The sequence below is a fragment of the Anomaloglossus baeobatrachus genome, chromosome 2 (assembly GCF_048569485.1).
Source record: "Anomaloglossus baeobatrachus isolate aAnoBae1 chromosome 2, aAnoBae1.hap1, whole genome shotgun sequence".
In the NCBI taxonomy this organism is placed as follows: Eukaryota; Metazoa; Chordata; class Amphibia; order Anura; family Aromobatidae; genus Anomaloglossus; species Anomaloglossus baeobatrachus.
In genome coordinates this window covers 403,240,024-403,263,956 of record NC_134354.1, presented here as the reverse complement: position 1 = coordinate 403,263,956, position 23,933 = coordinate 403,240,024, and the positions used below count along the sequence as shown (strand labels likewise).

At 49.5% G+C, this 23,933-nt stretch overlaps 1 protein-coding gene across 6 annotated transcripts in view; it reads right to left on the bottom strand.

Annotated features, from left to right (window-relative positions):
• Nucleotides 1–272: 272 nt before the first annotated feature.
• Nucleotides 273–23,933, bottom strand: part of KDM1A (lysine demethylase 1A) — a 165,308-nt gene continuing 141,647 nt past the window's right edge. For all 6 annotated transcript variants that reach the window (XM_075336111.1, XM_075336106.1, XM_075336107.1 and 3 more), the window contains exons 16-19: nucleotides 17,855–17,969; nucleotides 17,515–17,642; nucleotides 9,804–9,950; nucleotides 273–772 (exon numbers count right to left, since the gene is read on the bottom strand). In XM_075336111.1, the coding sequence (XP_075192226.1) occupies nucleotides 593–772; nucleotides 9,804–9,950; nucleotides 17,515–17,642; nucleotides 17,855–17,969 (570 nt within the window). In that variant the 3' untranslated portion in view covers nucleotides 273–592. The remainder of the gene's footprint in view (nucleotides 773–9,803; nucleotides 9,951–17,514; nucleotides 17,643–17,854; nucleotides 17,970–23,933) is intronic.

The following is a 23,933-nucleotide window of genomic DNA, read 5'->3' as shown; positions in this document are numbered from 1 at the left end:
AGTGGACAAGAAGCTCTAAACTCCGAACGATCAGCATAATTATTGCCCTGGTTGGTGTAATGTGGCTTCTTTGTGTTCTCCAAGTTGAATGCCAGATGGAGCATTTCAGGTTACGCAACAATTCAGATAGCAATCAAACAAAAAAAGCAGTGTTGATTTTCTCAAAGTTGTTTAATATAAAAATACTTAACGAGACATACCTTTAATAGCAAAGACTTAAAAAAAAAAAAAACCCAAAAAAGACAAAAACAAAAAACAACCCCCCCCCCCCCCAAAAAAAAAACCCCACGAAAATAAAAATAAAATTAATGCCATTGTAATGTTTCTTTTAATGTTAGGAGGCAAACTCATGACGTAAAAATGTATCTAGTAGTGCTAGAGAATGGCAATTACGATCTACCCAACAACAGCCTGACACTGGATTTAATCTCTTGCTAAAAAAAAAATTAAATAAAAAAAAAATAAAAAAAAAAATGGAAGAAACCAATCCATGGAATACAATAGTCACTCTTGTATGTGAATGCTCAGCAGCCAGAAGTATAGAGTTCAGTAATGTAAAACCATTTCAAAGTTTATCCGTCTAATGTGCTTTTTATGGCATAGGTGGCGCTGGTACCCCAGGGGTGGCCTGACGAGGTATATTATACATGACACCGAGGAACTGATCGGCAATACGTCCAGCTTCTCGCAAACCACTCAAAAGGGCTCCATGAACAGTCGCAGGGTAGTTCCGAATAGTGTGCTCCCCGGCAAAGAACAAACGAGGAATGGGCTGCAGAGATAAGGAGAAAGAAAACGTTAGTACATGAATTTGGGTGGGAGAGTCTAGTAGACCCCCTGCAAGTTAGAAAGGTACACAACTAACAGAGGGCGTATTGATTTTGTGACAGAATAGTCAATAGAATACTGTAATTTGGCATATCCTCCTCATTTTCAGCAGCTGCCTGTGGGTGCAGACTGTGTAAAACAGCTGGCGTCTGCCATACATGAAGAATGCTCCGCTTCTGAACCCTTTCTACACACAGGGATGTGACCAATGATATATGTCAGTAATTGGCGGTTAGGGAACTGTCCAAACAGTAGACCTTTAATAAAGTTATATTTAGGTTTTAACATTTGACCAGAATTACGAAGAGAGCCCGGTCTTATAAGCTACCATCATCTCATGGAGGTAGACAGCTATAAGGGAGTTACGGTAGATTTGTGCATTGTGCAGATTATACATACCAAGCGAAGAGCGAGTAACGGGGAGCAAACAGCCCAGAGGAGGCCAGCGGGGGTGAGACAACAGTGCAGGAATGACAGGATGACCACTGGTCGTGAATGTTCAACTGCTAAACACTAATGCACCAAGCTAGCATCCACAACTTGGGGCCCTATGGACTAAATGTTCTGGCTGAATGTACACAACAAAAAGAGTTTCAGAATAAAAATTAAAAATGTGGAAAACCTACATAATATTAATTTCTTTAATTTGGGACTATCACTTATTTATGTTTAATCTTTCTTTATTAAAGTAAACAAGAGAATTTACAGGAAGAAAAAAAGAAGGGAATTTTGTTTACTTACCGTAAATTCCTTTTCTTCTAGCTCCAATTGGGAGACCCAGACAATTGGGTGTATAGGCTATGCCTCCGGAGGCCGCACAAAGTATTACACTTAAAAGTGTTAAGCCCCTCCCCTTCTGCCTATACACCCCCCGTGCTCCCACGGGCTCCTCAGTTTTGGTGCAAAAGCAAGAAGGAGGAAAAAGAATTATAAACTGGTTTAAAGTAACTTCAATCCGAAGGAATATCGGAGAACTGAAACCATTCAACATGAACAACATGTGTACACAAAAAAACAGGGGCGGGCGCTGGGTCTCCCAATTGGAGCTAGAAGAAAAGGAATTTACGGTAAGTAAACAAAATTCCCTTCTTCTTTGTCGCTCCATTGGGAGACCCAGACAATTGGGACGTCCAAAAGCAGTCCCTGGGTGGGTAAAATAATACCTCGTAAGAGAGCCGTAAAACGGCCTCTTCCTACAGGTGGGCAACCGCCGCCTGAAGGACTCGTCTACCTAGGCTGGCATCCGCCGAAGCATAGGTATGCACCTGATAGTGTTTCGTGAAAGTGTGCAGGCTCGACCAGGTAGCCGCCTGACACACCTGCTGAGCCGTAGCCTGGTGCCTCAAAGCCCAGGACGCGCCCACGGCTCTGGTAGAATGGGCCTTCAGCCCTGAGGGAACCGGAAGCCCAGCCGAACGGTAGGCTTCGAGAATTGGCTCCTTGATCCACCGAGCCAAGGTTGATTTGGAAGCCTGTGACACTTTACGCTGGCCAGCGACAAGGACAAAGAGTGCATCCGAGCGGCGCAGGGGCGCCGTACGAGAAATGTAGAGTCTGAGTGCTCTCACCAGATCTAACAAGTGCAAATCCTTTTCACATTGGTGAACTGGATGAGGACAAAAAGAAGGTAAGGAGATATCCTGATTGAGATGAAAGGGGGATACCACCTTAGGGAGAAATTCCGGAACCGGACGCAGAACCACCTTGTCCTGGTGAAAAACCAGGAAAGGGGCTTTGCATGACAGCGCTGCTAGCTCAGACACTCTCCGAAGTGAAGTGACTGCTACTAGAAAAACCACTTTCTGCGAAAGGCGTGAGAGAGAAATATCTCTCATTGGCTCGAATGGTGGTTTCTGAAGAACCAGCAGCACCCTGTTCAGATCCCAGGGTTCTAACGGCCGCTTGTAAGGAGGAACGATGTGACAAACCCCCTGCAGGAACGTGCGTACCTGTGGAAGTCTGGCTAGGCGTTTCTGGAAAAACACAGAGAGCGCTGAGACTTGTCCCTTAAGGGAGCCGAGCGACAAACCCTTTTCCAGTCCAGATTGAAGGAAGGACAGAAAAGTGGGCAAGGCAAAAGGCCAGGGAGAAAAACCCTGAGCAGAGCACCACGACAGGAACATTTTCCACGTCCTGTGGTAGATCTTGGCGGACGTTGGTTTCCTAGCCTGTCTCATAGTGGCAATGACCACTTGAGATAACCCTGAAGACGCTAGGATCCAGGACTCAATGGCCACACAGTCAGGTTGAGGGCCGCAGAATTCAGATGGAAAAACGGCCCTTGAGATAGCAAGTCTGGTCGGTCTGGTAGTGCCCACGGTTGGCCGACCGTGAGATGCCACAGATCCGGGTACCACGACCGCCTCGGCCAGTCTGGAGCGACGAGGATGACGCGGCGGCAGTCGGCCCTGATCTTGCGTAACACTCTGGGCAACAGTGCCAGCGGAGGAAACACATAAGGGAGCTGAAACTGCGACCAATCCTGAACTAAGGCGTCTGCCGCCAGAGCTCTGGGATCTTGAGACCGTGCCATGAACGTCGGTACCTTGTTGTTGTGCCGGGACGCCATGAGGTCGACGTCCGGCACCCCCCAGCGGCAACAGATCTCCTGAAACATGTCCGGGTGAAGGGACCATTCCCCTGCGTCCATGCCCTGGCGACTGAGATAATCTGCTTCCCAGTTTTCCACGCCTGGAATGTGAACTGCAGAGATGGTGGAGGCCGTGGCTTCCACCCACATCAAAATCCGCCGGACTTCCTGGAAGGCTTGCCGACTGCGTGTGCCGCCTTGGTGGTTGATGTATGCCACCGCTGTGGAATTGTCCGACTGAATTCTGATCTGCTTGCCTTCCAGCCACTGCTGGAACGCTTTCAGGGCAAGATACACTGCCCGTATTTCCAGAACATTGATCTGAAGCGAGGACTCTTGCTGGGTCCACGTACCCTGAGCCCTGTGGTGGAGAAAAACCGCTCCCCACCCTGACAGACTCGCGTCCGTCGTGACCACCTCCCAGGATGGGGGTAGGAAGGATTTCCCCTTCGATAATGAAGTGGGAAGAAGCCACCACCGAAGGGAAGCTTTGGTCGCCTGAGAGAGGGAGACGTTCCTGTCGAGGGACGTCGGCTTCCTGTCCCATTTGCGTAGGATGTCCCATTGAAGAGGACGCAGGTGAAACTGCGCGAAAGAAACTGCCTCCATTGCTGCCACCATCTTCCCCAGGAAGTGCATGAGGCGCCTCAAGGGGTGTGACTGGCCTTGAAGGAGAGATTGTACCCCTGTCTGTAGTGACCGCTGCTTGATCAGCGGAAGCTTCACTATCGCTGAGAGGGTATGAAACTCCATGCCAAGGTATGTGAGCGATTGGGCCGGTGTCAGATTTGACTTTGGAAAATTGATGATCCACCCGAAACTCTGGAGAGTCTCCAGGGTAGCGTCGAGGCTGTGTTGGCATGCCTCTTGAGAGGGTGCCTTGATCAGGAGATCGTCCAAGTAAGGGATCACCGAGTGACCCTGAGAGTGGAGGACCGCTACTACAGTAGCCATAACCTTGGTGAAAACCCGTGGGGCTGTTGCCAGGCCGAACGGCAGTGCCACGAACTGCAGGTGTTCGTTTTCTATGGCGAAGCGCAAGAAGCGCTGGTGCTCTGGAGCAATCGGTACGTGGAGATAAGCATCTTTGATATCGATCGATGCAAGGAAATCTCCTTGGGACATTGAGGCGATGACGGAGCGGAGGGATTCCATCCGGAACCGCCTGGTCGTTACGTGTTTGTTGAGAAGTTTCAGGTCCAGGACAGGACGGAAAGACCCGTCCTTCTTTGGGACCACAAACAAGTTGGGAGTAAAAACCGTGGCCCTGTTGCTGAAGAGGAACAGGGACCACCACTCCTTCTGCCTTCAGAGTGCCCAGCGCCTGCAGAAGAGCCTCGGCTCGCTCGGGAGGCGGGGATGACCTGAAGAATCGAGTCGGGGGACGAGAGATGAACTCTATCTTGTAACCGTGAGACAGAATGTCTCTCACCCAACGGTCTTTTACCCGTGGCAGCCAGGCGTCGCAAAAGCGGGAGAGCCTGCCACCGACCGAAGATGCGGAGTGAGGAGGCCGAAAGTCATGAGGAAGCCGCTTTGGTAGCGGCACCTCCGGTGGCCTTTTTAGGACGTGACTTAGACCGCCATGCGTCAGAGTTCCTTTGATCTTTCTGAGGCCTTTTGGACGAGGAGAATTGGGACCTGCCCGCGCCCCGAAAGGACCGAAACCTCGACTGCCCCTTCCTCTGTTGGGGTATGTTCGGTTTGGGCTGGGGTAAGGATGTATCCTTTCCCTTGGATTGTTTGATGATTTCATCCAAACGCTCGCCAAACAATCGGTCGCCAGAAATTGGCAAACTGGTTAAGCGCTTTTTGGAAACAGAATCTGCCTTCCATTCCCGTAGCCACAAGGCCCTGCGGAGTACCACCGAATTGGCGGCTGCAACCGCCGTACGGCTCGCAGAGTCCAGGACAGCATTAATAGCGTAAGACGCAAATGCCGACGTCTGAGTGGTTATGGACGCCACCTGTGGCGCGGACGTGCGTGTGGCTGCGTCAATTTGCGCTTGACCTGCTGAGATAGCTTGTAGCGCCCATACGGCTGCGAACGCTGGGGCAAAAGAAGCGCCGATAGCTTCATAGATGGATTTCAACCAGAGTTCCATCTGCCTGTCAGTGGCATCTTTGAGTGAAGCCCCATCTTCCACTGCAAGTATGGATCTAGCTGCCAGTCTGGAGATTGGAGGATCCACTTTGGGACACTGAGCCCAACTTTTGACCACGTCAGGGGGAAAAGGATAACGTGTATCCTTAAGGCGCTTAGAAAAACGCTTATCTGGACAAGCATGGTGATTCTGGACTGCCTCTCTGAAATCAGAGTGGTCCAGAAACATACTCGGTGTACGCTTGGGAAACCTGAAACGGAATTTCTCCTGCTGAGAAGCTGACTCCTCCACCGGAGGAGCTGAGGGAGAAATATCCAACATACGATTGATGGACGCAATAAGGTCGTTCACTATGGCGTCCCCGTCCGGAGTATCAAGATTGAGAGCGGCCTCAGGATCAGAATCCTGATCAGCTGTCTCCGCATCATCAACCAGAGATTCCCCCCTCTGAGACCCTGCACAATATGATGATGTCGAGGGAAAATCTAAGCGAGCTCGCTTAGTCGGTCTGGGGCTGGGGTCTGTGTCAGAACCCTCAGCCTGGGATCCATGAGATACCCCGGGAGGACATTGTTGGTCCAGCTGAGGTGGGCCAGGGAACAAAGATTCAACAGAGTCCCTGTGCTGAGATACCGGCCTGGACTGCAAGGCTTCTAGTATCTTAGCCATAGTCTCAGAGAGTTTTGCAAACTCCGTCCCCGTCACCTGAACAGTGTTAGCAGGTGGCTCCCCCTGGGCCCCTCTTAGCAGAGGCTCCGGCTGAGTAAGAGCCACAGGGGCCGAACAGTGCACACAATGAGGGTCAGTGGAACCTGCCGGTAGCGGGGTCGTACATGCGGCGCAGGCAACATAATAAGCCTGTGTTTTGGCACCCCTGCCTTTCGTGGGCGCCATGCTATTATCTTCCCTGAGTAACACAATAGGGTATATAGCCAGAAATCAACTGTGCACCATACAGTGTAAAACATATATACCATAAACATATAATGTTACACTACTGCACAATGGGGCTAGCACCACAGGTGCTGCTTACCACCCGCCTAAAGCGGTTGTGAGGCCACCAGAGTCCCTGCCTGGGTCTCCCAGACTTTGTCCCCCTCTGCAGCGTCCGAGGAGCTGACAGGAATGGCTGCCGGCGTCCTGAGGAGAGGAGGGAGCCGTGGGCGTGACCCAGAAAGAGCGGGAACTGGTGCCCGCACACAGTGAGAGGGGTGGAGTATGCAAAGCATGCTCCAGCCCTCAGTGCTGCTCGTTCTGTGCAGCGTCCCGCCCTTCCCCTGCCTGTCAGGGCTGTGGGCGGGAGGAAAGGAAACTAGGCCGCAAAAAGCCGGGGACTCTAGTAATAAACGCGGCCGCCGTAAAAGCGCGGCCGGCGTGAAAGTCCCCGGCGCACTACAAGTCCCAGCCGCGCCGCAGTGTTTCCATGGCCGCGGCGGTCAGTGCGGCAGTCCCTATACATAAACACACTCAGCAACGCTGAGTGTGTAATGGCACATATTAACCCGGTCAGCGCCGTGGTCCCCGGTGCACTAGCACACCCAGCAAAGCTGGAGTGTTGCTGTGCGCTGTCCCCACAGGGATACAGAGTACCTCCAAGTAGCAGGGCCATGTCCCTGAACGATACCCGGCTCCTATCCAGCAGGCTCCACAGGAGTTGTGGATGAAGCACGGTCTCAGTACCTGGAGACCGATAGGATCCCACTTCACCCAGAGCCCTGAGGGGGATGGGGAAGGAAAACAGCATGTGGGCTCCAGCCTCCGTACCCGCAATGGATACCTCAACCTTACAACACCACCGACAAGAGTGGGGTGAGAAGGGAGCATGCTGGGGGCTCTATATGGGCCCACTTTTCTTCCATCCGACATGGTCAGCAGCTGCTGCTGACCAATCTGTGGAGCTGTGCGTGCGTGTCTGACCTCCTTCGCACAAAGCAAAAAACTGAGGAGCCCGTGGGAGCACGGGGGGTGTATAGGCAGAAGGGGAGGGGCTTAACACTTTTAAGTGTAATACTTTGTGCGGCCTCCGGAGGCATAGCCTATACACCCAATTGTCTGGGTCTCCCAATGGAGCGACAAAGAAAAGAAGATTCAAATACGTAATTACTTCATGTCAACTTACAGAGAAGAGTATAAGCCACATCCTAACTAACACCCCTTCTCTTACTATCATAAGGCACGCATATGACATGTAACCACCTTTTATAATACAGACAATCTCCTTCCAAATGAGAACTACACCTCAAACAAAGCGAGGCCACTGACGAAAACAAAAAAGAAAAGGAAAAAATTTGAAGATTTAACAAGAACCAGAGAGAAAGGAAAGTAGCAAGGGGGAAAGATAAGGAAAAGAAGAGAAGGAAAAGGGGGAGAGAAGAGCAACAGAAAGAGAGGGAGGGAAGGCATGGTAGAGGTTACTTCCCCAGTACTCGGGCCTCTACATTGGACTAACGTAACACGCGTCATGCGTTACCAATAAGGTTCTGAAATGGTAGAGAATCAAGAGCCAGGGTCCAGGGTGTCCAGATCCTAAGAAATTTATCCACTGAGTCATTGGTTTCTGCCGTTAGGGACTCCATCCTGTGAATGATGGCCATCTCCGCAAACCACTCCCTCACAGATGGCACCGCAGTCGATCTCCAGTATCTCGGGATCACCATGCGTGCCGCCGTAAGACAGTATCTCAGAAGGCCCGCTTTCTGTGATTTAAGCGATCCCGGGAGAATTGAAAGGAATGCCATCTGAGGGGAACCCACCAACTGCTCTCCACAAATCACAGCGTATGCTTTGAACACGGACCTCCAGAAAGGTTGTATCAATGGGCAGTCCCACCAGATATGCAGCATTGTCCCCCTTCCCCTTCCGCACCTCCAGCACTATCACTTATTTAAAAGTACACTTGAAAAGGGCAGATCTCGTCTCTAGCTCTACTTCGTACCATCCACATCATGCTTTCCATCCGTGGACTGCGCTTCAATGGGAGCTTGAATGCAGGCACAGAGACCAACCGCAGGTTGGGGAAGCAGGGATGGCTGACCCAAATGCGTAGGTTAGTGTAGCAGATGCTCTGCACTACACTGCTGAATGCAGGAAACATTGGAGAGGGTTAATTTGACATGGCTTCCTTCCCTTCACATTGTACATTCCTATACAGCGCTTCGTTATGGGCAATAACCGTAAGTGTTCGATGGCAGCACGCCATCATTCTCCCTCAACCCCCATCCCACCAGGCTGGTGAGCGTGGGCAACACCATGTTCAACAATGTACACAATTGGGTGTCAGGTCCCCCTCTAGCACCTCAGAGTGTCATGTGGTCATATAACCACATGGTGGCAGTATTTTAGTTACAAAACCACACAGGACATGCTAAGGCCTATGTATATTACATAATTTCATTAAACGATTTTACAAGCCATTTGCTTGTTTGGTCAGATTTTCAATAACACGAGCAGTGCCAAAATGGTCAGGAACTAAAAGGGCCAGGCTTAGAAGAGTTGCAGCAAAATTATGTGACTTTTTAATGCTTTTTATGCCAGAATATCGGCATAAAAGCTTTGATGAAATGGGCTCTTAGAACTTAATGTAGTTCTTTTTCAGAAAACGAATACAGTAGTAGGATGCAGCTGGCCCCAATGATAAAGATGGGGGCCGCACAGGTGAAAAATACTGATGAAACAGCCACTCATCACTGCCAGGCTTATGTATGCTGGCCTTATACACTAGGGTCCCTATGGTGTGCACTTACATAGTGCTGGGCAGCCGGTCAGCTCTAATAATATAGACGACACTAATAGGCTGTAAGCAGTACACTGCAGTACACGTGTGCCTTATCTGTGTGCTATTCTAAGACTAAGGCTACTTTCACACATCCGGTTTTTTTTCTGCGGCACAATACGGCGCTCTGCAGAAAAACCGCAACCGTTTTTTTTGCCGCCGGTTGCTTTTTTTTTTTTCCATAGACTTACATTAGCGCCGTATTGTGCCGCATGGGCTTGCATTCGGTCCGGTTTTTGCCGCATGCCGCAGATTTAGCGGTTTCTTCCACTGCGCATGCTCAGTAACGTGTCGCAACCGGAAAAAAACGGACCGGCCGCATGTAAAAACTTATGCAAAGGATGCGGTGTTTTCGCCGCATAGGTTTCACAGCCGGATTGAGCCGCACGGCTCAAACCGGATGTGTGAAAGTAGCCTTAGCGACCACTCCCTCCATGAATTGACGGATTGTGAGTTAGGAGTGACATATCTATATTTGACTTGTGAACCTGCATTAGTAAGAACTTACTTGTGGTGCTCCAGGAATGGCGGGACCTGGAGTAATAGGTTGAGCCATCAAATCATAGTCATTTCCAGAAGAGCCAGCTGCTACATAAGAGTAGGATCCCCGAGCCCATGGGTCAGCACGCCACCGGCTTACAACAGTCTCTTTTGGCTGAATGAATAGAAAGAAAAGATAAAAGTGATCTATATTGTACCTAGAGTAAATTTGGTGCAAATTGATTTGCTAGTCCTAGTCCACTGGTAACTTCAGTAATCTATGGTCGCTGGTGGGAACCTTGTGCCCTCTTACCTGTTCACATCAGCGACCCATCTTTCGATCAGGCAGCCTGGCACAAGGTTATCGTTGCATCCTTGTACATGTGATGGTGCACCAGGCGAGCTAACCAAAAGCAGAGCTGTGAACAGCAGGTGGTTTTCAGGGCTACTGTCCAGTAGTCACAGATTCTGAGAATCGATTTACACCAACTCTACTGAATAGCATTCACAGAGCAAGTTGTATGTTTTGTTATATCTAAATATGTCGTTGTATCACCATGTTACAGTCTGACTGTGTAACTGGAATTGTGCACCGTGTCTATGCAGAGGGGAACACTATTGCAAAGAATCTAGCAATAGACTATGGCACATTTGAAGGCCAATAGCTAGATGCAAGGAATGAATCAAACAAACAATGCTTATTTTTTGCAGAACAAGAAAAAGTCCTGCTAAACAGTGTGTGTCTTTGAGGCAGCTTCAAGTGATGGAGGAGAATACAGACACTGTGTCCTCCCCGATCAGAGTGCTCTCTCCTCTCTCCTGTTCTTCACTGGTCTACGGAGGAAGCTACCGGAATCTGCACAAAGGCTGCACCAGCTGAAGGACCTTCCACATAGTTAACTCTACGATCATTCATGTGGAAGGCCCTTCAGCTGGTGCAGCCTCAGTTCAGATCCCGATCAGAAACTGCAAGACGTGGTAATGTGTGGTGTGTATGGGTGGGTGGGTGAGACAGCAAAGTTTGGTGATGTATCGTGTGTTTGATTGCAAGGTGTGGTAGTGTGCGTGTGTGTAAGTGTAACTGCAAGATGTGGTAATGTAAAGTGTGTGCATATAGCAGAGATGTGTGTCTATATGTGCATGTAGTAGAACGGTGTGTGTCTATATGTGCATGTAGCAGAGCTATGAGTATATAATTCACACTGAAAGGAGATACTAACAATGAAGGGAATTTTGTTACTTACCGTAAATTCCTTTTCTTCTAGCTCCAATTGGGAGACCCAGACGATTGGGTGTATAGCTACTGCCTCCGGAGGCCACACAAAGTATTACACTAAAAAGTGTAAGGCCCCTCCCCTTCTGCATATACACCCCCCCGTGGATCACGGGCTGCTTCAGTTTTAGTGCAAAAGCAAGAAGGAGGAAAGCCAATAACTGGTTAAACAATTCAATCCGAAGGAACATCGGAGAACTGAAACCATTCAACATGAACAACATGTGTACCCGAACAACCAAAAAATCCCGAAGGAACAGGGGCGGGTGCTGGGTCTCCCAATTGGAGCTAGAAGAAAAGGAATTTACGGTAAGTAACAAAATTCCCTTCTTCTTCGGCGCTCCATTGGGAGACCCAGACGATTGGGACGTCCAAAAGCAGTCCCTGGGTGGGTAAATTAATACCTCAAGTTTGGACTGTAAAAACAGCCCTTCCCTACATGGAGGCAACCGCCGCCTGCAGGACTCTTCTACTTAGGCTGGCATCCGCCTAAGCGTAGGCATGCACCTGATAACGCTTGGTGAAGGTGTGCAGACTCGCCCAGGTAGCCGCCTGGCACACCTGCTGAGCCGTAGCCTGGTGCCGTAATGTCCAGGACGCACCCACGGCTCTGGTAGAATGGGCCTTCAGCCCTGATGGAACTGGAAGCCCAGCAGAACGGTAGGCTTCAAGAATTGGTCCTTGATCAATCGAGCCAGGGTGGATTTGGAAGCCTGTGACCCTTTGCGCTGACCAGCGACAAGTACAAAGGGTGCATCCGAGCGGCGCAGGGGCGCCGTGCGGGAAATGTAGATTCTGAGCGCTCTCATCAGATCCAACAAATACAAATCCAATTCATATCGATGAACTGGATGAGGACAAAAGGAAGGTAAGGAGATATCCTGACAGAGGAAAAGGGGGATACCACCTTAGGGAGAAACCCCGGAATCAGGCGCAGCACTACCTTGTCTTGGTGAAACACCAAGAAGGGAGCTTTGGATGACCGCGCTGCGAGCTCGGACACTCTCTGAAGAGACGTGACCGCTACCAAAAAGGCCACTTTCTGTGAAAGTCGAGAAAGTGAAACATCCCTCAGAGGCTCAAAGGGCGGCTCCTGGAGAGCAATTAGTACCCTGTTCAGATCCCATGGGTCTAACGGCCTCTTGTACGGAGGGACAATGTGACAAACCCCCTGCAGGAACGTGCGTACCTGAGGAAGTCGCCCTATGCGCTTCTGAAAGAATACAGACAGCGCTGGGACTCGTCCGTTAAGGGAGCCGAGCGACAAACCTTTTCCCAAACCAGATTGCAGGAAGGAAGGAAAAGTAGGCAATGCAAATGTCCAGGGAGACACTCCCTGAGCAGAGCACTAAGATAAGAATATCTTCCACGTCTTGTGGTGGATCTCGGCAGACGTCGGCTTCCTAGCCCGTCTCATGGTGACAATGACGTCTTGAGATAATCCTGAAGACGCTAGGATCCAGGACTCAATGGCCACCAGTCAGGTTCAGGGCTGTAGAATTCAGATGGAAAAAACGGCCCTTGGGACAGTAAGTCTGGCCGGTCTGGTAGTGCCCACGGTTGGCCGACCGTGAGATGCCACAGATGCAGGTACCACGACCTCCTCGGCCAGTCTGGGGCGACGAGGATGGCGCGGCGGCAATCGGAGCTGATCTTGCGTAGCCCTCTGGGCAACAGTGTCAGAGGGGGAAACACATAGGGTAGCTGGAACTGCGACCAATCCTGAACTAAGGCGCCTGCCGCCAGAGCTCTTTGATCGTGAGACCGCGCCATGAAAATCGGGCCCTTGTTGTTGTGCCGAGACGCCATTAGGTCGACGTCCGGCCTCCCCCAGCGGCTACAGATTTCTTGAGACCCGTCCGGGTGCAGAGACCATTCCCCTGCGTCCATGCCCTGGCGACTGAGGAAGTCTGCTTCCCAGTTTTCTACGCCCGGGATGTGAACTGCGGATATGGTGTATGCTCTGTCTTCCACCCACATCAGAATCCGCCGGACTTCCTGGGAGGCTTGCCGACTGCGTGTTCCGCCTTGGTGGTTGATGTATGCCACCGCTGCGAAGTTGTCCGACTGAATTCGGATCTGTTTGCCTTCCAGCCTCTGCTGGAAGGCTTGCAGGGCAAGATACCCTGCCCAGATTTCCAGAACATTGATCTGAAGGGTGGACTCCTCTGAAGAGAGTCCTTGCCCGTCTGAGAAAGGGGTACGTTCCTGTCTAGGGACGTTGACTTCCCATCCCATTGGCGAAGAATGTCCTACAGAAGTGGACGCAGATGAAACTGCGCGAAAAGGACTGCCTCTGCATGAGGCGTCTTAAGGGGTGTGACTGGCCTTGAAGGAGAGACTGCACCCCCGTCTGTAGTGAACGCTGTATGACCAGCGGGAGCTGCACTATCGCTGAGAGAGTGTGAAGCTCCATGCCAAGATATGTCAGCGATTGGGTCGGTGTCAGATTTAACTTTGAAAAGTTTATGATCCACCCGAAACTCTGGAGAGTCTCCAGCGCCACGTTCAGGCTGTGTTGGCATGCCTCTTGAGAGGGTGCCTTGACAAGTAGATCGTCCAAGTAAGGGATCACAGAGTGACCCTGAGAGTGCAGGACTACTCCCACTGCTGCCATGAACTTGTGAAAAGCCGTGGGGCTGTCGCCAGACCGAAGGGCAGGGCTACGAACTGAAGATGCTAGTCTTCAATAACGAATCGTAGCCAACACCGGTGCTCTGGAGCAATCGGCACGTGGAGATAAGCATCCTGATGTCTATTGACGCTAGGAAATCTCCTTGAGATATGGAGGCAATGACGGAGCGGAGGGATTCCATCCGGAACCGCCTGGTTTTCACGTGCTTGTTGAGCAGGTTTAGGTCCAAAACGGAACGGAAGAGCCGTCGTTTTTTGGTACCACAACCAGATTGGAGTAAAAACCGTATCTTGTTCCTGAGGAGGAACAGGGATTACCACTCCTTCTGCCTGCAGAAGAGCATCGGCTCGGTCGGGAGGTGAGGAAGTTCTGAAAATCTAGTCGGAGGACGAGAACAGAACTCTATCCTGTACACGCGAGACAAAATGTCTCTCACCCACCGGTCTTTGACCTGTGGCAGCTAAATGTCGCCAAAGCGGGAGAGTCTGCCACCGACCGCGGATGCGGAGAGAGAGAGCTGAACGTCATGAGGAAACCGCCTTGGTAGCGGTTCCTCCGGCTGCCTTCCTTGGGCGTGATTGAGCCTGCCAGGAATCTGCGCCTCTCTGAGCTTTTTGAGTCCTTTTGGACGAGGACAATTGGGACCTGCCCGAGCCTGGGAAGGACCGAAACCTCGACTGTCCCTTCCTCTGTTGGGTGTTGTTTGATCTGGGCTGGTGTAAGGAAGAGTCCTTACCCTTGGACTGTTTAATGATTTCATCCAATCGCTCACCAAACAGTCTGTCACCAGATAACAGCAAACTGGTTAAGCACTTTTTTGGAAGCAGAATCTGCTTTCCATTCCCTCAACCACAAGGCTCTGCGTAAAACCACGGAGTTGGCGGACGCCACTGACGTACGGCTCGTAGAGTGCAGGACAGCATTAATATCGTAAGTCGCAATGCAGACATTGCGAGGTTAAGGACGCCATCTGCGGCACAGATGTACATGTGACAGTGTCCACGTGCGCAAGACCAGCTGAAAAAGCTTGGAATGCCCATACGGCTGCGAATGCCGGAGCAACCGACACGCCGATAGCTTCATAGACAGAATTCAACCAGAGGACCATCTGTCTGTCAATGGCATCTTTAAGTGAAGTCCCATCTTCCACTGCAACTATGGATCTAGCCGCAAGCCTGGAGATAGGGGAATCCACCTTTGGACACTGGGTCCAGCGCTTGACCACGTCAGGGAGAAAAAAGGATAACGTGTATCCTTAATACGATTGGAGAACGCTTATCTGGATAAGTGTGGTGTTTCCGGATTGCTTCTCTGAAGTCAGAGTGGCCAGAAAAGTACTCAATATACGCTTGAGATACTGAAAAGGGATTTCTCCTGCTGTGAAGCTGACTCCTCCACCGGAGGAGCTGAGGGAGAAATATCCAACATTCCCTTGATGGACGCTAGAAGATCATTCACTATGGCGTCACCATCCGGAGTATCCGGATTGAGAGCGGTCTCAGGATCAGAGTCCTGATCAGCTACGTCTGCCTCATCATACAGAGAGTCCCGCTGGGACCCTAACCAGTGATGAAGCCGAGTGCCGCTCCCAGCGAGCTCGCTTAGACTGTCTGGGACTGTCGTCCGTGTCAGAGCCTGCGCCCTGGGATGCATGGGACCCCCCCGGAGCACTGATTTGTTCCAAATGAGGGCGTATCAACATTGCCCATGGTCCGTCTGGACTGCAAAGTCTCTAAGATGTTAGTCACAGTCACAGACCTATCAGCCGAAACTGCAACTCCGTCCCTGTCCCTGGACAGGGTTCACAGGTGGTTCCTTTAGCCACCTCTAGCAGAGACCCCGGCTGACCAAGTGCTACAGGGGAGCATTGCACACAATGGGGACAGTGGAACCTGCCGTGTGGAACAGTATCACGTGCAGTACAAGCAGCCTAGAAAGCCTGTGCCTTGGCACCCTTTCTTTTTTGCTGCTGTTGTCTAGCCATCTAGAAGCATATAGCCAAGATAGCGACCGTACAGTGCAATGTATAGCATACAAGCAGAAAGTACAAATGAACACTTCAGCACATGCAGTACAAGCAGCATAGAAAGCCTGTGCCTTAGCACCCTTGCTTTTTTGCTGCTGTTGTCCAGCCATCTAGGAGTATATAGCCAAGAATAGCGACCGTACAGTGCAGTGTATAGCATACCAGCATAAAGTACAAATGAACACTTCAGCACATGCAATACAAGCAGCCTAGAAAGCCTGTGCCTTAGCACCCTTGCTTTTTGCTGCTGTAGTCTAGCCATCTAGGCATAAAGTACAAATGGCATTAGTGGGGTCAGCACTTCAGGTGCTGCTTACCGCCCGCCCAAAGGCGGGTGTGTGGTCGCCCGAATCCTGTGACTGGTTGCCCAGAGCTTGTCTCCCTTCTCCAGCCCAGACTGCGTGCAGGAATGGCTGCCGGCGTCTTGTGAAGAGGGGCGGGCCGTGGGCGTGCCCCAGACAAGAGCGGGAAACTGGCGTCCCACTGTGTCCAGTGAAGGGGGCTGGAGAATGCAAAGCAGACTCCAGCTCTCGGCGCTGACTTTCTGTACAGCGTCCCGCCCCTCCCCTGACTGGCAGGGCTGGGGGCGGGAACGAAGCGAAAACTAGGCCGCAAAGCCGGGGACTCGAGTAATAAGCGCGGCCGTCCTATGTGCACGGCCAGCGCGGAAGTCCCCGGCGCACCACAAGTCCCAGCCGCGCCACAGTGTAAAACACCCCGCAGCGGCCGGCGCGGCAGTTTCTAACACATAAATTCACTCAGCTAAGCTGCAGTGAATAATAGCACAAGCGCTCCGCGCTGTTGTCCCCGGCGCATTAGCACTCCCAGCAATGCTGGTGTGTGTGTGTGCGCGATGTGTACGGGGACACAGAGTACCTTAATGTAGCAGGGCCCTGTCCCTGACGATACCCAGCTCCATATCCAGCAGGATCTCCGGGTCTGTGGATGGAGCCCGGTCTCAGTGCCTGGAGACCGGTAAGATCCCACTTCACCCAGAGCCCCGAGGGGGGATGGGGAAGGAAAACAGCATGTGGGCTCCAGCCTCCGTACCCGCAATGGGTACCTCAACCTTAACAAACACCCGACAAAAGTGGGGTGAGAAGGGAGCATGCTGGGGGCCCTAGTATGGGCCCTCTTTTCTTCCATCCGACATAGTCAGCAGCTGCTGCTGACTAAAAACAGTGGAGCTATGCGTGGATGTCTGACCTCCTTCGCACAAAGCATGAAAACTGAAGCAGCCCGTGATCCACGGGGGGTGTATATGCAGAAGGGGAGGGGCCTTACACTTTTTAGTGTAATACTTTGTGTGGCCTCCGGAGGCAGTAGCTATACACCCAATCGTCTGGGTCTCCCAATGGAGCGCCAAAGAAAGATTGATTACCTCCCTATTCTACTCTAGTACATTTAAAATTAGTGCTGATGACCCCTGTACTCTACATCACTAGGGAAGTTTAAATTAATAGAAAAAATGTTTTTCCTATTTTCTGCTGTCTAAACCTAAATGAGTCTTATCGTAAGGAGTGTCTTGTAGCCTAAAAAATATGGTAAAAGTTGCACCATCCATAGCATATATTTTTGAATATTAGCAGATTTTATGCATCCTGCAAACGTTTCCATCCACAGCATGCTCAATCTCAAACAGAGAGGCCGCAGATTTTCACCACAAATTGCATATCATGTCAACAGTATAATCTGTATGTATACAATCTGCATATAACACTTGCAGGCTGGTTCCACAGGGTATGTTTTGCCAATGCATGTAACTCAAGCTAAACTTCAATAGAGGAGCGGGAATGACCCCTTACCTGTGGTACAGCACCGCTCCCAAATATCCCCTTCAGGATGGCCAAACAACGCCCAACTATAACATCATCACTGATGTTTTCCATGATTCCTGCAGCTTCTCCAGCCACCAGGGCCAGCAGTATCGGGGCTTTTATGGAACATATTAAAGAAAAAATAGAAAAAATTAAAAATTCACTTTTTAGTGTCCATTAATTGCATTTAAAAAAATTACTACAGAGATAAAGGGGTTGTCCATCTTGGGGACAAAACTCACGCAGTGACTACAGACTTTCCTCCTAAGTGTGGACAACAACTATGAATACACATACTTTTAACAAAGAGTTGGAGAAAATAAATTACCTTTATAAAGATTCCAGAAGAGAAACAATTCCCCTCTGCTCGCAGTTGTGCTGCCGACATGACCAAATAAATTAACCGTTGGGTCCCAAAATACTCTGTCAAAACATAGTACCACCTAAGAAGAAAAAAGCCAAAGCAAGAGTTTATTTTTGCATGCACAGGTGAGAGTACTCCGAGGAAATCTATCACGGACGACTTAACGACTTCAAGACAAATATTTGTTGTTTTTATTCCTTCTTCCAAGAGCCATAAGTGTTATTTTTCTGTCTACATGAGGTCTTGTGTTTTCCAAGGCGAGTTGTAGTTTGAATGGCACCATTTTCTTTTCCCACACAATATACTTTTATATATATATAATACACACACACACACACACACACACACACACACACACACACAGTTCACCCATATCCCGTCCACCACCATTAACTTGAGAATGGAGGCAGCTATAGGGCATAGAAGTGGTGTCCAGGTATAGTAAAGTAGCCATGCGTTACGCAATGAAACCATCTATAGCGCCAACTAGTGGAAAACAACGGAGTTAGCATTTTTATCTCGAAAACTGAACGAGATGAAGAAAAAAAGTGAATTACAAAAGGTGTAGGCATCATCAATTCAATACGAATCGACACCTTGCATGCAGAAATGCTATGATTAGAACGTGTAAAACTCTCAAGGCTGCGGACGTGAAGCGATACCTCATGGAGACCTTCCACAAGTCATTGGGTATGGTGGCTGCGTGGAGTGGCCTCCACGCTCACCTGACTTGACCCCATTGGACTTCTTTCTGTGAGGTCACATCAAACAGCAGGTGTATGCGACCCCTCCACCAACATTGCAGGACCTACGACGAGGTATCACAGATGCTTGTGCAAATGTGTCACCTACCATATTGCACAACGTGCAGCAAGATACAGTATGCTGTCCAGAGTCCAGATGTGCATTGCAGCTGACAGTGGCCACTTTGAGCATCAAAGTTAAATGAACGCCATATGTGTGACCAGCATTCAATGTTTTTGGGGGGGTCATGGGTTTCATACCATAGTATTTCTGTATGCAAGGTGTCGATTCGTATTGAATTGATGATGCTCTACAATTTTTTAATTCACTTTTTTTCCTCTCTCATTCAGTTTTCAAAATAAAAATGCTAACTCCGTTGTTTTCCACCAGGTGGCGCTATAGGTGGTTTCATTGCGTAGCGCATGGCTACTTTACTATACCTAAACACCACTTCTATGCCTATAGCTGCCACCGTTCTCAAGTTAATGACAGTGGACAGGATATGGATGGACACACTGTATATATTTTATTTATTTTTTTTTTTTTAAAAAAAAAAAAAAGGGTGGTCATTTATTTTTATCACTTCACTTAAGAAATGCGAACATGGAATCATTTGATGACTTATACTATTCACTACAATACTGCAATATATAGTCACATTGATGTTCTCCTATGAAGTCCAGCCATGGGCTGGGCTTCATAGAAGGACCAACAAGCCAGCTATAAGGGCTTCAGCAGGCCCTGGCTGACACAGTAAACCATCAGCACCCTGCGATCACATCGTGGGGAGTGAGGAGATGGGTACCAGGGCATGTGCGCATCGGCAACTTGGCAATTTCTGGCATCTAAATGGTTAAACACTCGCTACTGGAACTCTCACTGGCCACTACTTTAACATAAAAAATCCAGATCTATGACAAAGTAGTGAAAATAATTCACAAGTTTGTGAAAAAACAACCAAACACACAATTTTGCTTTAGGCGCTATTTTCCGAGAACCGTAGCATTCTTATTCTTCGGGATCTGGGGCTCAGTGATGGCATATTTTTTGTGTCCTGAGCTGACGTTTTTAATCATTTTTGGATAAATGAGACATTTTCATCGCCTCTTATTGCAACGTTGAGGTGGCCACACAACCATAATTCAGATTTTTTTTTTCGTCGCGCTATTTACCGATAAGATTAATTTGATACTTTGAAGAAGGGAATTTTGTTACTTACCGTAAATTCCTTTTCTTCTAGCTCCAATTGGGAGACCCAGACGATTGGGTGTATAGCTACTGCCTCCGGAGGCCACACAAAGCATTACACTAAAAAGTGTAAGGCCCCTCCCCTTCTGGCTATACACCCCCCGTGGGATCACGGGCTGCTCAGTTTTAGTGCTAAAGCAAGAAGGAGGAAAGCCAATAACTGGTTTAAACAAATTCAATCCGAAGAACATCGGAGAACTGAAACCGTTCAACATGAACAACATGTGTACCCGAAAAAACCAAAAATCCCGAAGGAAACAGGGCGGGTGCTGGGTCTCCCAATTGGAGCTAGAAGAAAAGGAATTTACGGTAAGTAACAAAATTCCCTTCTTCTTCGGCGCTCCATTGGGAGACCCAGACGATTGGGACGTCCAAAAGCAGTCCCTGGGTGGGTAAAATAATACCTCAAGTTAGAGCTGCAAAACAGCCCTCCCCTACGAGGAGGCAACTGCCGCCTGCAGGACTCTTCTACCTAGGCTGGCGTCCGCCGAAGCGTAGGTATGCACCTGATAATGTTTGGTGAAAGTGTGCAGGCTCGACCAGGTAGCCGCCTGGCACACCTGTTGAGCCGTAGCCTGGTGTCGTAATGCCCAGGACGCACCCACGGCTCTGGTAGAATGGGCCTTCAGCCCTGATGGAACCGGAAGCCCAGCAGAACGGTAGGCTTCAAGAATTGGTTCCTTGATCCATCGAGCCAGGGTTGATTTGGAAGCTTGCGACCCTTTGCGCTTACCAGCGACAAGGACAAAGAGTGCATCCGAGCGGCGCAGGGGCGCCGTGCGGGAGATGTAGATTCTGAGTGCTCTCACCAGATCTAACAAATGCAAATCCTTCTCATACCGATGAACTGGATGAGGACAAAAGGAAGGTAAGGAGATATCCTGATTGAGATGAAAAGAGGATACCACCTTAGGGAGAAATTCCTTGCTGCAGACAAAGAGCGGGAAACTGGCGTCCCACTGTGCCCAGTGAGAGGGCTGGAGTATGTAAATAAGACTCCAGCCCTCGGCGCTGACTATTGTACAGCGTCTCTCCCCTTCCCTGACTGACAGGGCTGGGGGCGGGAACGAAACGTAACTAGGCCGCAGAAGCCGGGGACTAGATTTATAAGCGCTGCCGTCGTAAAAGCACGGTCGGCGCGAAGTCCCCGGCGCACCACAAGTCGCAGCCGCGCCGCAGTCTCCGTGGCGGCCGGCGCGGTAGTTCCCCACACATAAACTCACTCAGCTAAGCTGCAGTGAGTATAACCCAAGCGCGCAGCGCTACTGTCCCCGGCGCACTAGAACACCCAGCAACGCTGGAGTGTGTCTGTGCCTGTCTGTACGGGGACACAGAGTACCTGAATGTTGCAGGGCCTTGTCCCTGACGGTACCCAGCTCCGTATCCAGCAGGATCTCCGGGTCTGTGGATGGAGCCCGGCCTCAGAGTCTGGAGGCCGGTAAGATCCCACTTCACCAGAGCCCTCAGGGGGATGGGGAAGGAAAAACAGCATGTGGGCTCCAGCCTCCGTACCCGCAATGGGTACCTCAACCTTAACAAACACCGCCAACAAGAGTGGGGTGAGAAGGGAGCATGCTGGGGGCCCTTTGCATGGGCCCTCTTTTCTTCCATCCGATATAGTCAGCAGCTACTGCTGACTAAACAGTGGAGCTATGCGTGGATGTCTGACCTCCTTCGCACAAAGCTTGAAAACTGAGCAGCCCGTGATCCCACGGGGGGTGTATAGCCAGAAGGGGAGGGGCCTTACACTTTTTAGTGTAATGCTTTGTGTGGCCTCCGGAGGCAGTAGCTATACACCCAATCGTCTGGGTCTCCCAATGGAGCGCCGAAGAAAGAAAGATTGGACATTTCTGAAGGCAGCAATACCAAATGTGTAATTTTTAAATTGTTTTATTTTCAATAGGCTAAAAGGGGGGTGATTTTTTTTTTTTTTGTTATAAATCTTTTTTGGCATATTTTAACAACTTTTTTTCCCATAGGAGACTTGAAGCTACAATGGTCAGATCTAGGCCGGTAAAGGGTTTAAGGGTTTTTTAAAATGTGCTTTTTCCCTTATATCATAGGCTCCAATTAGGCGAAAGTAACAAAAGGAGCTTTACTAAATCTCTCCCTTCTCCAGTATCAGCTTTTTATCACCGCCTCCTGTTTTTATTGACCGGCTGCAGTTGTAACATCATGTCACGACTGCAGCCGGTCATGAAACTTTGCCACTGTAGACAGCAGAGCTGCGGACTCCAATAATTGGCTCGGCACTATTGACGTGACGCCTATGTTGCTGCCTGTCGAGAAAAAGCAGATTCAGAGATGAAGAGCTGGCAATGGAGCACAATAAGGGTATTTAAAGGGAATCTATCACTAAGTTTTTCTCCTATAAGCTGCGGCCATCACCAGTGGGCTCTTATATACAGCATTCTAACATGCTTTATATAAAGAGCCTAGGCCGCTGTGTAGAACAGCGTGTTAGAATGCTGTTCTATGTTATAGGGGCCAAATCTGGTGACAGGTTCCCCTGTTTGTTACTTTCAACCAGTAGGAATCTATGAGGAATAAAAAAAGTCATTTATGGAAAATACTTCATAACTGGAGTAGATATTCTAAATCAATGTTCTCTATGTTACAGATTATCATCTAGATCAGGGGTCTCAAATTCGTCTGGGTGTATGGGCCGCACAGAGGAAAAAAAATAATTTGGGGGGCCGCATTCTTTGCAGGACAAAGTGACATTTTTATTGGTACCATATATAATATATTTTATTTTTTTTACACACCTTGGGATCACTGATTTTGAACATTTTCACTTGTTCATTATAGCAAACGTGCACATTCTTTGTTTAAATATAAACATTTTTTTCTTTTTTTACATTTTATTCCTTTCTTGTAACTAATAGTCTTACAATTAGCACTATATAGAAATTTTGACCAACATCTTTTAGTAATGTTCCCCATATTGTTGTAACGTGCCCATCCTTGTCCCCTTGTAGTATTGTGCCCCATCCCACAGTAATGTGCTCATCCTTGTCCCCATCCTAAAATAATGTTCCCCATCCTTGTCCCCATTTTGTAGTAATGTGTTCATCCTTGTCCCCATCCTATAGTAATGTCCCCAATCTACAGTAATGTGTCCATCCTTGTCCCCTTGTAGCAATGTCCCCATCCTATAGTACTGTCCCCATTCTATAGTAATGTGCCCATCCTTTAGTAATGTGCCAACCTTGTCCCCACCGTATAGTAATGTCCCCAGCATTATCCCTATCCTATAGTAATGTTACCCATCCTTGTCCCCTTGTAGTAATGTCCCTATCCTACAGTAATGTGCCCATCCTAGTCCCCATCCTATGGTACTGTGCCCACCTTGTCCCCATCCTATAGTAATGTCCCCAGCCTTGTACCCATTCTATAGTGATGTGCCCATCCTAGTCCCTATCCTATAGTAATGTCCCCATACTATAGTAATAATGTCCCCATCCAATAGTATTGTGCCCATCCTTGTAATGTCCCAATCCTATAGTAATGTCCCTAGCCTTGTCCCCATCTCATAGTAATGTGCGCACTTTGTCCCCATCCTGTAGTAATGGGTCAGCACTGCTCCCCTCACCTTCCACAGACGCCGGAGTGAAGCTGAGGGGAGCGGTCTCCGGCCCCATATCCACAGTGATTGGAGAGAACGGTCACAAGGCCGGTCTCTCCAATCAGAGCTGGGGGTGGGTGAAACAGAGGTCACCCAGCTCCAGCCAATGATCAGGGCTACAGCTGCACTGATCTTGGATGGATTTCAATGTTTCAGCGATTTTCAATGGCTGAAACATTAGTGGCTGTGATTTGGCTGACGAACGCCGCTCAGCCATCACAGCCTCCGTAGGTCCGGGGAGGAGACACCACCCCTTTTGAGGTCCCCTCCTCCCCGAATCTAAGGTATTTGCAGCGATCGTAGCCACCGGGGCTGCGATTTCGCGATGACGTACTGGGTACGTCATGGGTCCTTAAGTACCAGGGAGCCATAACGTACCCAGTACGTCATAGGTCGCTAAGGGGTTAACATCCAACACACACA